The 16072-nt window shown below is 41.2% G+C and overlaps 1 protein-coding gene across 6 annotated transcripts in view; it reads left to right on the top strand.

The window, feature by feature from the left end:
• The window catches only part of babam2 (BRISC and BRCA1 A complex member 2), a 79679-nt gene that overhangs the window by 19962 nt on the left and 43645 nt on the right, over window positions 1-16072 (top strand). For all 6 annotated transcript variants that reach the window (XM_058398741.1, XM_058398739.1, XM_058398736.1 and 3 more), the window contains exons 5-6: window positions 8620-8814; window positions 10266-10340. In XM_058398741.1, the coding sequence (XP_058254724.1) occupies window positions 8620-8814; window positions 10266-10340 (270 nt within the window). The remainder of the gene's footprint in view (window positions 1-8619; window positions 8815-10265; window positions 10341-16072) is intronic.

Here is a 16072-nt window from a genome sequence, read left to right as displayed (position 1 = left end):
TGTATGTGGAAGAGGGCTGATCACTTAACTCTATATATGCATATAGCAGACGCCTTTATCCAGAGCAATATACATTTTATATCATTCTGTAATTCTCGTAATTCTGTATTCTCATTCATCCACTGAGGGTTAAGGGGCCTAGCAGTGGCAGCTTGGTGGACCTGGGATTCGAACTTCCGGTCAGTAGTCCAACACCTTAACCACTAACCTTCATGTGTTTTCAGTGCAGCACATCTTGGACTTTGGCTTCCCTGGTTTCTAGCCATCATACGATCTGGGAGAAGTGGCTGGTGGGGGAAAATTGGCTGAGGCTAAATTAGAAAAATGTGCGTAAACAGTCCTTCTCGCATATGGTGAGGTTTTCTGAGGTTTAGGAGAGGTTTGTTTAACATTTCCGTTAAGTATCCAGTATCAGGTCTGTGTCACCATCTGGAAGTTGGTCCATGAGACTTACTAGGAAATTAATTAATAATCTTGTTGAAGTTCACTAACAATGCATGAACTATAAAAGGGTAAAAGGTGGGATGAACAAATGAACTTGACCTAGCTAGAGGCTAGCTGTCGAATTGTAAAGCGAGTGCAGCGGACAGCGGAGCAAAAATGAAGATTAGCTCATATTGTGTCGGAAATGCCACTTATTATTACTGATATTAATTTCTTGTTTATAGAAGTGGTGTATAAGTGTAGTAAAATCTGTAATCACCCACGGCACTCGACCTGCAGGCGCTATAGGCGTGCCGATATTCTGTATTGGATAGTCAGTGTTGCTTATATAACAGCATGCCTTCTTATGTTCTATTCCTTAAATAATTAGAATAATGATCCTGCTGATGTCTCACTGATGCCACCACTTTCCCAGACATTCATAATAACGTGTCAGTCGCCACACAGAACTCTCGAGCACGTGGGAGTGAAGTCCCAGGGTTCGGGAAAAAATGGGCGTTTCCTCTAAACTGTAGCAAGTAGTGCAGAGTCTGGAGGCGTTAAGCCCACGGCACATCTGTCCTTGGCACAGCTCTGGCAGATCAGCATTCAGCCATGCGCATTGAGTACTCCTGATCTCCTTCTGAAGATTGCAAAAGCCGCGAGGACCAAACAGGAAAGGAAGATGTTGCAGGTTCCATTGTGGTATATTCAGCTTTCATTAGAAATGGCAGAATACAAGTGAAAGCCTTTTACTTCTGCTATCTTACATCTAACAGATTTAACCGCAGATATGTAACTAGGGAAGAAGTATATTTCTAGTTTCTTAAAAAATAAAAAGTTGCAGACATGCTCCAATCCTGGGAATGGAAAGAGATATGAAATGATTATGAATAATTCATTACATAATATCTTCTAAATAGATATGAATATATAGATATGAAAGCTACAGGTCATTGTGTTGCACCTACAGAGTGCTAAATAGTTCCTTCATTCATCTTTAGTAACTGCCTGGTCAGGGTTTTGGTGCTTTACATGAGGTTGATTATATTTTGGGAAACTGAACCGCACAAAACACACACACACACACACACACACACACACAGTCTCATTTATATCTGTAGTTGAGACCGGTTATGACCTGAAGTGAAGTAGCTGAGGTTGAGGAACTCTCAGAGCCAGAATTCACACACCTTGTTACCAGTACTGGAATATCAACCACTAGGGGTTTTTTTTCCCTCACTGGTTTCCGAGCACCTAGTGGCATATTTCTGAAAAGAACTAAAAAAAGGAACGACCTCTTGTTGTTGAGACCACAGGTACGTCAGGTTTAAATCCGGGTGCAGATACTGATACTGTTGTTCTGGTACTAGTTAGTTAACTAGTATTACTGTTGCCAGTATTACTAGTTGCAAACTTGTATGCTTGAACTGGTGTTCAATTTAGATGACAAAAGCTGTCATGCATCAACATGTATAGTGCCTTAGTGGGAGGGTAAATATGAGAAAGGTGTGTGTGTGTGTGTGTGTGTGTGTACATAAACTTATTGCTGTGGTGAAAGATTGCTTTGTCCTCCTCCAAATACGAGCATGTTTCCAGGCAGACAGGACTTTCTGCGTGAGTCACACTGTAAATATTGCGTCACTCTACCTGTGTAGGTCTTTGTTTTATTGTTCTCAGCAGGAGATTCAGCACAGCTTTCATACTGTCGCCAGTATCGTGGGCTACTGGTCACATTCGGACAGTCTTTGACCGGTCTGCAGAATCTCCCTGCTGACACAGTGTGTTTTCCTCTTCCATCCTTTCTCTCTCTTTCATTCTCCCTCTCCGCTTTCAATAGCCATCTTTGTGTTTCTTGCCCACGCTGTTGCGGGAATCCCGCTCTTACTGGTAACCGCTAACAGGCCACGATGATGATGTCATTACTGGCTCGAGCGTGTCCTGCCTTCACCCTGGCTTCCTGTACAGCCTGGAGAGAATGGGCCAAGCCTTCACAGACACAATGAAACTTTTTCCCCCACCCCGATATCGATCCTCAGGGCGAAGCGTGTCCAGACGGCCAGACACACGGAGGTCAGCCGGCTCGGACGCTCCATTCCGCCGAGTTATTTTCAGCGCTGCTGCTGAGTGGTCATGTTTCTACAGCCTCAATATTGTGTACTCTCCATAAAGCAGCTCTCTAATGGGTTTGACCTCTGACTTGGGCACAGAGAGGAGAGACATTCATAGAGCAGTGACTGATTCCTGTGGTTCTTTGTTTTTGTGTCTGGGTCTGTGTGTGAAAACCAGTGAAATATGACTTGCTAATAATATGTCATATTTTCCTAAACTTCTTTTTTTAATCTAAATTGCTCATCTTGATTGACGTAGGAAAAGAAACCTGCTTCACGTTTTTAAAACAAGCAATTAATCAGAAGGTGTCAATTCATCGTCAACAGCAGACAGCTCTGAGTCTGGTTACAATCAGTTGTAATTCATATCATAAGGTGTGTATTAATTTCTGTAATAATGGCTAAATCACAGGAACGTGTGAAGAAGCCAGTTATGCAGGGAGTCACGCTTTAATATCAGTCAATAGTTTTCCCTTCTTCGGAAAGTTTACACAAAGGAATTCTGGTTTCCTTTCCTTGGTAATATGATAAGCTGAGGTTTTGTTTTGTTTAGCTATTGTTTAGAACTTCGAGAAAGGAAAAAGAAAGTGTGGAAAAGGAAGAAGGTAGAACTGTTATAATGTAATGTAAGTGAACTTGTTTCAGAGATGTTCCACACCATGTTACTATAAACAGATATAATGTATTCCCTGTGTTTATTTAATTAATGAATATATAAGACTTGGCACATTGCTATGTTCTTAGAGGAATAAGACTCTTTGAGGATGTGCTGTTATAGGAAAATCATTAACTTCAGGGAAGGCTTAACACCATTTCGTTATTGACTGTTTATTCTACTCGCTCTCCGTCTCGTCTCTTGTTTTTTTGGGGTTTTTTTCCTGGACAAGGTGCTTGCTTCAAGGAACCATAGTTTTATCCATTCGATATTCCACCAGTTTAGATGCCCCAGAAATAATGTATAATATATATATTTATTGATTTGTTTTAAGGCAAGGTTGAATGAAGTTAATGCACATGTACACTATTTTGTTTTGCTTGTCTCAAACCAAAAAAAGGTTTTTAGACGCTTTCATACTGGCAGTTTAGCCTGAAACAGACCACAGTTCAGAGTCACAGTAAGCTGTCATGTGGACAAGGATGTGTACCACTGTTCCAAACCCAGAACTTGTTCCTGAGACTACATCTGGTTACATTGGAACTTGTCTGCTGCTCCCTGAGACTACTTCTGGTTGAACTGGAACTTGTCCACTGCTTCCTGAGACAACGTCTGGTTACACTGGAACTCGTATACTGCTCCCTGAGACTATGTCTGGTTACATTGGAACTTTTCTACTGCTCCTTGAGACTACTTCTGGTTACACTGGAACTTGTCTACTGTGCCTTGAGACTACTTCTGGTTGCACTGGAACTTGTCCACAGCTTCCTGAGACTACGTCTGGTTACATTGGAACTCGTGTACTGCTCCCTGACACTACTTCTGGTTGAACTGGAACTTGTCTACTGCTCCCTGGGACTTCTTCTGGTTGCATTGGAACTTGTCTACAGTTACCCGAGACTACCTCTGTTTACACTGGAATTTGTCTACTGCTCCCTGAGACTACTTCTGGTTGCTCTGGAACTTGTCTACAGCTACCTGAGACTACATCTGGTAGCAGTGGAACTTAAATGTAAACAGAACTCGTACTCTGGTCCGCACTAGGTTCAGGAAGTAAAGCAACCTGCATGAATGTTTTAGCCGATGTCGACATCATTAGTTTCCACAACACATATGTACCATGAAAAACAGGGGAAAGTTGTTGGGCACAGAAGAAGTGAGCTGCATAGTAGGGCCAAAATAATAATAATTTTAATAATAAAATGATTTGTAATAATATAAGATGAACGCAAATGCATGGGGATTTGATAGCATTAAGTAAAACAAAAAAATGGACCACAGGGAACAATCACGCTCGGACTGCAGCTGACGTGTCCAGTGTTTTCCTTAATTTTCTTCCCAGTTTGGTCTCAGTAACACACTCAGAAAAATAAATTCTGCCCTCTTCTGCATACATGAGCTCATAGACGCCCACGATTGGCTAGTTTCACAGGAACGAATCTTCTATTCAGCTTTACACTTTAGAGCTATTTAAGTAAACTGCTTTGTTCAGTGTTCATATATCAAATCTGGTAATCATGGATTGCAAGTCTTATCAGTGAAATCGTGTCTGTATTTATCGTGAGACACTAACCAGAAAAGAACTCCTCTCATACACAGACATGAGAAATCCAACTTTCTCATGACCGCTCCTCCCACATGGAATCTTAATGATTTCGTTAGAACGGATAATAGCATTGCTTCTCCAGGGTCATACTGGAGTTGAGGTATGAGAGTCATAAATCATGATGGTATTGCTCTAAAAGGTTGCAGTGAGTGCAGGGAATAAGAGGTCAACACAGTTTCAGTAAAAAAAACAAAAAAAAAAACACACACACACTCCAAACACACCTGTATAGGGGAATTTCCCAAGGTCTGGCTGTAAAGATTGCTGGACTCTTTACAGAAAAGTTGCCTCATTGCATTCTTTTCCATTATCATCAGGCACCATCTTTCCCCTGAATTATCATGTCTGTAATATTGAATGCTTTGAGCCCTGAAGCGAGTGGTGGTTTACAGCAGATTAAGTGAAAAGCTAGAGGACAGTCCCTCCAACCTGTAAATAGCTTCTAAAGATAATGCCTTCGAGGCAGAAATTCAGATGTGTGTGTCTGCCTGCTTATCTTCCTGCGTGTCAATGGATTGCTGTAGTGTTTTTTGCCCTCCACAGCAGACACTCTGTCCATTTTTGACCGTTAAGCCGGTCTGCATGCAGAAGAACCTCCATCATCTCTCGTTACCATTCTTCTGCAGGCATTTCAATTAGATCCGTCAATTACAGCCGCATACTCGGGATTGTCGGCTTAACGAGTTACACAACGTGAGTCTGAATGGACATCCAGTCTGCTCGAAAACCCCAGCTTAATAAAGCTCGTATAGAGACTCATGAGTCATGGAAATAGTGAAATTTAGAACTGTATCACTGTCATTTCACAGTCTAAAACAGTGTCAGGTGTTAAGATGTGTTTGTTTGGGTTGCATTCATAGCAGCTGATTTTTTTGATGATCCGTCGCTTTTTGGTGATTATTCAGATGGTTGTGTAGTTTAGCAGCGACCGAACTCGGAGTATAAGATAAATAGGAATAATAAATGTGCAGAATAATGAAGCCAAATGAAATAGCATGCATGAAATAGGGCGCAGCGTGGAAGCTCATGCCCATGGAGCCTGATAAATCCCCACTATTTTCAACACTCGAGTCGCTAGTTTCTGACGATTTACTCGATATAACGCTTTGTGAACTGACGTGAGTTGCTAATCAGTTCCTTCAGGATTGCAGAAATTCAAGCAAAATCTGTGATATTGAAAGTAGCTTGCATTTATTCAAAATTACCTCTGATTTTCTGCAGATTTGGACATGACGCAATCCGCCAAAACCCTCTTCAATAAACGTCAAGCTATCGTAGTTCAAAATAAGAATCCTGTGCTTGCAATCATGCCAATTCAAGTAGTTTTAGGGCAAAAAAATGCCCAAAAACCCCCACAAAAATTGTTGTGGCCATCAAAATCAAGCATTTTAGGCCTTAATAATCACAAGCCAATGGCTAATAGACTCTAACCTACCTGAGTCGGTATGGATAGTGGCATTTAGCTTGCATCTGCCCTTCTGTTTTTTCCTCGTCAGTGATCTAGTTGACATCATCATCATAGTGACAATTAGTCAGTGTGTTAGTTGACTAGTCTGAGCAAATGCTGGTGTGCTTATCTATTATTAACATCATTATTATTAGCTGTTTTCGAAATGCTTTTTCTTGTTTGTTTTTCTTTTCGTCCTAAGATTCGGTGTCACTGCAATTTATTTTAAGGCTTTGTGAGCCTTCACGCATCAGGAAGCAATTACCCCTCGGAAATTCGGAGCGCCGTTTAGTAGAATCAGGCCAGCAAAGAGGACGGTGGATCGCTAGGTGAAATGAGGTGCTTCGGGTTTTTTTTTTTTTTTTGCCCCATGCAACGAATTTACATACCTGTTTCCTCGTCAAGAAAGCTCATGCAAATCAGGGATCACTTATGCAAATGAGGTCAGCCTGTAGGAGGAGAGGTCTGCAAAATGAGGCAAGCAGACTGCGCTGGCAAGAACGAACTCTCCGCTCACACATTCTCTGAGAGCGCCGTTTCTGGCGAACACCCACTCAGTTCTCCTCGCTGGCGCACACGTCCCCCAACCCTAATGCCAGAACGTGGAATAACAATCCCGGGCTTACTGTTATTTTATTTTTTTACGTCTTGTCCTTAATTGATGGTGCTCTATCGCATTCCAAACCATTGTGGAGAAATTGGCATCAGAGCAAGGTTGTGCTTATCTCCCCCTTGAGTGAACAGTCCCCTTCCTCTTTTGCCAGTAATCTCAGTAGCCTATTTTTCTTATGCTTTGGGCCACATTGTTAAAATACTTTGGCAGAAGTATGGCGGAATTCTACCCTGCTTATGAACAGAGCGAGACATGAAGAGTCAGCAGGGGATGAAAGAAACTTCAGGATATCCAGTGGGACAGAGATTTTTCCCGTAAAGAGGATGATGGAAGAATGTAATTATGGGTCACTAGATCAGGAAGTGAGCTTGATGCGACTTGTTTTCAATTTATCCCAACTGTAGTCCATCACCCATGACATGTTTGGATGGAGCTTAAATCTATCCTGTAAATAACTGCTTCAGAGAACAAGGCGATGTCCAGTCACACAGACCCGCTGACGTGCTTTTACATTATTGAGCAGAAGCTAAAGAACTGAAAGAATCACTAGTTCCTTTATGTAAAATAGGATCATTTCCCTGTTAAGGTTCTGGTTCCAGGCATGAGGCATTCCAGGTACTGCTTAGCTCTTATAGCTCTTGTAAGTAAGTACTCATTCATTACAGGGTCATGACACTGCAATTAATGTAAAATAAGTTTTATTAGGTGTTATTGACTTCTTATTCTTCCAGGCTACATCAGTTCAATGCAGTTTCCATTTAGTAAGAGCACTTTACAGTAGTCAGTGTCACAATACAGCTTTACAAAAATCCAGATGTAGATTTAGGTCACTAATGAGCAAGCCACAGCTAAGAGTGGCAAGGGGAAACCCGTGGATGAACCACATTCAAAAGGAAACTCCTCTTACTCTGGATGACCGAGGATAGTGGGATTATAAATATTTAGTCTTCGACAGCAGTACCCTGTAAGAGTCACTCAGTACCATGTGTGTGCATATCATGAGTAAGATTCACAGTACAGTCTTTATGTTTTCAGCAGCAGTTCTCTGCATCCTGGTAAAATGATTCAGACTAGTATAAACCGTTTAGACAAAGGGCAAATCATTAAGGGTATATCATCCATAAGACATTTATTTAAAAAAAAAAAAGGGCAGCAAATGTCAGACCCCATATATATTTGCCAAATTATTTTGTTATGGTCTGAAATCAATATATATACACCAACTCTGGTCTCTGGTGTACTTTTTCTTCGACATACAGCATTCAAAGTCTACTTTGTTACAGTGATGTGAATTATATAGAGAAGGTTGGAGATACAAGAAAGGAGCATGCAGTTATATAATCTAAGAATGTAATTTATTTTGCTCCTGTACAAGCAAGCATCACTGGTTAAGCCTCCTGGTGGTCCAGCAGCAGCAGGGTCCCGCGCTCTCATTGCCGTGGCCAGGGTTCAATTCCCGGGCAGGGACCTAACCAAGCCACTGAAGAGTTAACTCTTGGTCCCAAGCCTGGATAAAATGAGAGTTGCATCAGGTTGGGCCAAAACCTGTGCCAAATCAAAACATGCAGACCAAATGATCTGCTGTGGCGAGCAGCCCAGTGAACAACAACAACTAAGCATCACTGGTGTTCAGCTGCACTGTCCTTTTTCCTGTTTGCCCTTCCATGTAATCCTGCAATCTTCTACCATAATAGAAGCTTTACAAAAACTGAGAGTGCACTGAACTGTCCTGAAAGCTAACTTGTGTGGTGTGTTTTTGTGTAGCACCTGGTGGCCTGGGACTCCAGCGACTCCGAGTGTCTGCTGCAGCTGGTGAAGGAGCTCCTGCAGCAGTACCACCAGTACCAGTGCCAAAGACTGAAGGATAGCTCACGCCTGCTCTTCGAGTACGACAGCCTGCTCGATGACCCCAACTACGGACGCAGCATGGAGATCTACGCCGGACGCAAGAACAGCTGGGTAATTTTGGAGAGAGAAAAAACAGATGGGTGGAAGGTGATGGGGCAGTGGCTCAGCCGTTTATGTGTGTGTGATCAGAATATTGTGTGTTCAAATACCAGTGCTGAAGGGTGGAAATAATTCATACATAGTGACACAGGATAGGTTACAATTATTTGCCCTTATGCTATTAATTATTGGGGGGGGGGATTTTGCATTTTAATATTGAAATAAAATGAATTCCCTTTTAGAGAAATACACAAAATCTTCAGTCTAATTCTGATAAAAAATAACAGATTGACATATAACTCTAGAATGATTGACATTTTACAGATGTTTTGAAGACGTACACCAATCATGCACTGTATGACATGCACATGAAATGCTTTTCAACTGTTTGTATTATAAAAAGCAAAAATAAAAAAATCAATCAATTAATTAATTAATTAAATGAAATATAAGTGAAATATTTTTAAAAATATTAAAAAAATATATATATTAAAAAATATATATTACATATTAAATTTTTGTAAAAAAATATTTTACATTTTAAAAAATGTGTGTGTATGTGTATATATATATATATATATATATATATATATATATATATATATATATATATATATATATATATATGTATATATATATATATATATATATATATATATATATATATATATATATATATATATATATATATATATATATATATATATATATATATATATATATATATATATATACATATACATACATATATATATATATAGAAAGATGCAGCAGAATTCCAACTGAGTTCACTGTGTACAGAAGCACCTGGAGCACGGAATATTGGAAATCGTACCGTCTGGGTGTGTACGCGATTGTATGCATTGCTTCATTGCCTCTAAAGGGATGTGGCAAATAAGCTGTGGTTTGTGGGATAACTGACAGCTCTTACCAAACATTGCAGAACATTGCATGATGATGCAACTCAGAATACATGTAACACGATGGTCAGCATCAAGTGATCATGTGGATGTGTACAGAAATCGAGAAAAAGTGATGAATCCGGTTGCAAAAGTATTTGAAATAGATTTTCACAACAAATTTGAAAGGTCAGAAGAAACTAAAATTTAACCCTGCAAATGTATTTGTTTCTGTGTGTGATAATTTAGTGATCATGTTTGAAATCCATGCACAGTCATCACAATTATATTTTGACGTAATAAAGTTCAATATCAAAATTATATCCTCATATCTCTCGGCTCTGTCCTATGATTACTACATTGGCTGGTGAAAGTCGTCATCACTGCACTGATATGTTTATCAAAATCTGACCAAATATCCACTTCAGCACTGGTTTATTTCTCGACTTCAGTCTTATGACCTTCAGCACAATGTTTTTCTCGCCTCTTTCGATAAGCACTGTGTGTTTGTTGTGTTCATGTTCCTGTCTGTGTGTTAATGGGTTTTATGCCTGTGTTTTTCAGACAGGCGAGTTCTCGGCCCGCTTTCTGCTCAAGCTCCCGGTGGACTTCAGCAACATACCCATCTATCTCCTCAAGGTAGGCATAAAGGCATGCAAACACACACACACACACGCACAAAAAGAGAGATGTGTGAGCACACAAGCATGAAAACACGCATGCAGAGATAGAGGTATATTATGTAGAGGTGTAAAGTTTCACAGATTTGAAACATAGCACCATTTCAAAGCAATGTGTTTTGGGAAAAAAAAAAGTTAGGAGGCAGTAGGTAAGAAATCGACATTTTCATTTTCATTCTTGTGACATGCCAGAACACATGTACCTATTTTTGTGTTACTAGAATGCTGTTGTTTAGTTTTGGTATGTTTTTGTTAGTCCCAGCAATGAGGTGTGACTCTGGCTCACAATAAAGGAGCTGTGGCATCTGGGTCTGTCAGGGCTTGTGAAAGAGGTGTGGCCTCTGTGCTTGTCAGTGAAAAAGGTGTAGCCTCTAAGACTATCAGTGAAAGAGGTGTGGCCTGAGCCTGTCAGTGAAAGAGGTGTGGCTTCTGAGCCTGTCAGTGAAAGAGGTGTGGCCTGAGCCTGTCAGTGAAAGAGGTGTGGCCTGAGCCTGTCAGTGAAAGAGGTGTGGCTTCTGAGCCTGTCAGTGAAAGAGGTGTGGCCTGAGCCTGTCAGTGAAAGAGGTGTGGCTTCTGAGCCTGTCAGTGAAAGAGGTGTGGCCTGAGCCTGTCAGTGAAAGAGGTGTGGCCTCTGAGCCTGTCAGTGAAAGAGGTGTGGCCTGAGCCTGTCAGTAAAGGAGGTGTGGCTTCTTTTTCCTTTTATCTCTCTTTTATTTCTTTTTAAAGACTCAGTCCTGAACTGCACCCCATTAAACTGCTCTAGAGTTATACCATTAGAAGGTTTGTGTTAAAACTTGGGTACTTTCTAATATATCAAAAGGAGAGATAAAAGGAGAGATACACACCTTTAATACAAAGATTATAATAAACACAATGATAAAAAAGAAATCTGTGTGTGTGTGTGTGTGTGCGCGTGTGTAGTGGTTACTGTGGCTGTGAGTTGACTAATCAGCAGCAGCACGTCAGTCCCTATCAGCTCTGAGCTGCTCTGTAACTACAGGCATTCTCTCTCTCTCTCTCTCTCTCTCTCTCTCTCTCTCTCTCACTAACCCTCTAGCTATTTCTCTTCTCCTGCTTTTGCTCTCTGCTTCTGTGTGTGTGTGAGAGAGAGAGAGCTCATATAGCCTCAGGAGGTCTTGGCTCAGTGGCCTTGGCTTTGTGTCTTCCCCAAGAGATCTGAAATGATGATAAACATACTGAAAGCGGCATCCGTCATTACTGTCACCGCGTCCGTGTTGTATCTCTCGGTGCGGACACTGACTGAATTGAGCTCGGTCCAGCTGTGTGACTGTGTCAGAGGGAGTTTTGGACAATAGGAATGTGAAATGAAGGTTACCTAAAGCTAAAGGGTTGCATCAAAACAGCCCACAGAAGAACGGTCTTTCAGTATAAAATCAAAATGTCCTAAAAACATTTCATCTTAATTAACACAGTGCTTTTTTTTGTGTTATAAATGGTCGTTATTTCCAGGTAGTTTTGGTGCCTTGCATTGTACAGTGCCTGGGACATTTAATTTATTTTGCATATTATGTGATATATTTAATATTGTTTATAATAGTCATATTTTTCACGAATGCATTAATATGAAGCTGATAGTCTAGAGTTTAAGTATTTGCTTGTTTGCTTATCATTTATTTGAACAAAAATGCATGAAATCCTTCAATTTAAAGCAATGGGATTCGTATCAGTCATGGCTGTAACTTCCAGGTTTCATCATCGGTGTTGAAAGAGGAAAAAGTCTTCTCTCTATTAGACGTCGTCTTCACAGAGGAACTGTGTGCCAGATGTTTTACGCACAGCAACCAGTGCTCTCAAGCAGCTTTGTAGACTTCCTTTTTGACTCACTGGTACGAGACCTTCCGTCATCCCCATCACACATTCATGTCTGCGTGGCTCATCACGTTAATTGAGCAGTGTGGCGTGCACAAACCACACATAAGCCCTGACTTTAAGATATGTGTGCTTTACAGTTTTCCCACCTCCAGTTCAGAGCATGCAGCTTTACAAAATCCAGAGTCATCTTGTTTCACTTCCTGATTTTCATTTTCTGGCCCGCTATTGGTCTTTGACACATTCTTATCTTTTGATAAATATGTGTTTATAATTACAAGTACCTCAGGTTCTTTATTTCCTCCGCTCAGTTGAATGTATATATTCTCCAGTCGGCCGGTTTACGAAGAACGTGACCCAAGCGCCTACCCGTAGCTTTGTTTATTAAGGCTGTATTTCCATAACGGTTGTCAGTACGTTAAGCAGAGGTGTATGTTATGAAACAGGACTGCTTTAAAAACACAGCTTAGTTACACAGACAAACAAGCACGCTTTTGCAAGCGAAGCGAAGAGCGGGTGGAAACGATCAGGGAAGCAACCAGTCAGCAGGAGTAAACATGAACAGGAAGCTGTGACCATATAAGGCAAGCCGAGGACAAACCGAGACAGGCAGGGATACTGAGCAGTGAAGGGGTCAGGGCTGAGATACAGTATCACCATTTCACATTTAAATACAAAATGAAATCAGTTATCTTAATTCTTGCTTATATATCTTCACAGTCTGCGACATCAGCCGTTCATATTCATAAAGTCCTCCTTCACGACACCATACATTTGGTACACTACTGAAATGCTAGTTAGCTCTTTTGAGTGTCCAGCAATGAAAAAAATCGATAATTTGCTCATTAGTTCATATCCTATATTATAAGGCAAGTATTTAAAGATGTCCTTTCTGATATAAATCTATGGGCTTTGGTCACTGCTCTAGCTTTATGCTACTCTGAAACAGATAACGAGAGTGAGTAGCGCTAAAATAAATCACTAAAAAGGGTCCTTCTCAGTTCATCTATACACTTTCCTATTGTCTGATGTTATACTATGTAGATGCTTAGTTCAATCTTGTAGTGATTTTTGACTTTTGGCCCAGGTTTGCATGCTTGTTGTTTGTCCTTTGGGCCACACAGTATTCAGGCAAGGTCGTGACCAGGCTTGGAGGAATGGTGTCATGCACCGCGATCGTTGCCCGCAGTGTGCCGTCTCACTGGTTTTAGCTCACTGGCCTGGACATGTTTACCTTCTCGAATGGGCTCACGACCTCCGGGGAGAAAGCGGCCTGTCACAAGCGTGCAGCTACTGCTAGTCAAGATCCAGAGAGAGTGAAAAGGACAGCGGTACGGGGATAACTCCAATATCAGGCGTAAGCAGTTTCTTTTTCCGTGGGAATTGAAGAAAATTTATTGAAGAGAGTCACTCCTTCAGACCATTAGCTGAAGATGAGCTCGCGTCCAGATCCTGGATGTAAATATGTGAACCTACATAAAAATCGAGCGTTCACATTTACATCTATTTATATCGCAGTTCATAAAGGCTTGGAATTTTCCATGTAGCAACAGGCTTTTAGCATCTACCTGCTGAAAAAGCATCATTCCGATGAAAGCGATTTTCTCTCCTGCCGTCCAGATGCTGTCAGAACGTCCCCCGTGAGCATATTCCTCCCAGCGTGATCGCAGACATGAAGTATCCCTGAGCTCTTCCACGCCGCAGTCTGCTTTGAAATCTGCTCCATGCTCTAGCGGTTTAGTGTAATTCAGAGCTCCCGCTTGGATCTAAATGTCATCTTGCGGTCTGTGCCACAAAAGTCACGGTGCTCGTGACCCACTTTAATCGCTCTCACTCCAGTGGAGAATCACGGGGCTGTTAGCGCAGGCCTCCATCTCTCTCAAAGGGCAGCAGCAGACGATCTATGGCTTTATACAGGTTAGACATGCTGTGCTTCAAGTGCGTTCAGACTCACACTATCTATCCAGTTTATTAAACCAGCCTGAATTTATCACCGGAGTAGAAGTGGCGTTTCTGTATCCATTTGCAGTGTCATATTTTAACGTGTATATTAAACATTACTACCTTTAGCTAAGTCAACTAGCAGGCCAGGGTAGTGTGAGTGTCTTCAGGGCTTCCGTGCCATCCTTTATTGTTGATCCCGAGTGTAGCAGAGCCATGGAAATTGTTCTGTAAGGTCATTAGCGGAGCTGAAATGTCACATTCCCTGAGTTTATTAGAGAAAGGTTTAAACGGAAAGCGCAGTCTCTGCTGTGAGCTTATTTATTCAGCATTCCTCTTTTTCTTGTAATCTCTTCTAATAATCTTAAGTCAGTTAGGGGTTGTTGTTGTGTGTGTGTGTGTGTGTGTTTGTGTATGTGAGTATGTGTGTGTGTGTGTGTATTCGTGTATGTGAGTGTGTGTGTGTGTGTGTGTTCGTGTATGTGAGTATGTGTGTGTGTGTGTATTCGTGTGTGTGTGTGTGTATTCGTGTATGTGAGTGTGTGTGTGTGTGTATTCGTGTATGTGAGTGTGTGTGTGTGTGTATTCGTGTATGTGAGTATGTGTGTGTGTGTGTATTCGTGTATGTGAGTATGTGTGTGTGTGTGTATTCGTGTATGTGAGTATGTGTGTGTGTGTGTATTCGTGTATGTGAGTATGTGTGTGTGTGTATTCGTGTATGTGAGTATGTGTGTGTGTGTATTCGTGTATGTGAGTATGTGTGTGTGTGTATTCGTGTATGTGAGTATGTGTGTGTGTGTGTTTGTGTATGTGAGTGTGTGTGTGTTTATGTCTGACGCTGTCTCTCTCTCTCTGAGTATGTGTATGTCCATAAACTCTCTCTCTCTCTTTCTCTTTCTCTTTGAGTGTGTATGTCCATAACTCTCTCTCCCTCTCTCTCTGAGTGTGTATATGTCCATAACTCTCTCTTTCTCTTTGAGTGTGTATGTCCATAACTCTCTCTTTCTCTTTGAGTGTGTATGTCCATAACTCTATATATGTCTCTCTCTCTCTCTCTCTCTCACTCTCATTCTCTCTCTGTCTCTCTCTTTCTCTGAGTGTGTGTATGTCCATGACACTTCTTTCTTTCTTTCTTTCTTTCTTTCTTTCTTTCTTTCTTTCTTTCTTTCTTTCTTTCTTTCTTTCTTTCTTTCTCTCTCTCTCTCTCTCTCTCTCTCTCTCTCTCTCTCTCTCTCTGTGTGTATGTCCCAAACTGTCCCCCTCTCTCTCTCTCTCTCTCTCTCTGTCTCCCTCTGTCTCCCTCTGTGTGTGTGTATTTGTGTGTGTCTCTGTGCCAATGTCTGTGTTAGTGTTTGTGAGTATATGTCTCTGTGTGTGTGTGTGTGTCTGTGAGCATGGGTGTGTGTTAGTGTTTTTTGAGTGTGTGTGTGTGCTTTTGGGGGATGAGTAGGTGTGGTTATCCCAAACCCATAACTAATGTCCAGCCTTGGGGAAGCCACACAGCTCTCATCCTCCCCTTTTCTTTTTTAACACAAATAAGGGACTAGGGCACTGATGTCTAATTAGGATTGATCTCATTATTTCTTTCCAGTTCTTTTTTTTTCCGCTTTTGGTTTTAACTCGTAAACTCTGCAGATGGGAGTCCTTCAGGGCTCAGCCTCAGCCTCTCAACGTTACTCTCATTTGTCCCCAAGCCTCTCTCGGCTATTTACGTCCTGTCGTTTATTTCTGCCTATTTTCTCCTTATTCTGCTTCACTGAAGGTGTTTATGCTGGACATTCGGACAGTTAAGAGCTACAAACATACCCGATAACCAAACTGATAACAGATACACAATCTGTAAGCCTTTTAAGGCCATCAGTTATGATCTAGGAATATCTGTGCCAAGTGAAAGTTTTTATTTCAATTTTCGATATAGCG

Source organism: Hemibagrus wyckioides, linkage group LG09 (assembly GCF_019097595.1).
Source record: "Hemibagrus wyckioides isolate EC202008001 linkage group LG09, SWU_Hwy_1.0, whole genome shotgun sequence".
NCBI lineage: Eukaryota > Metazoa > Chordata > Actinopteri > Siluriformes > Bagridae > Hemibagrus > Hemibagrus wyckioides.
This window is presented reverse-complemented; position numbering and strand designations above follow the sequence as displayed.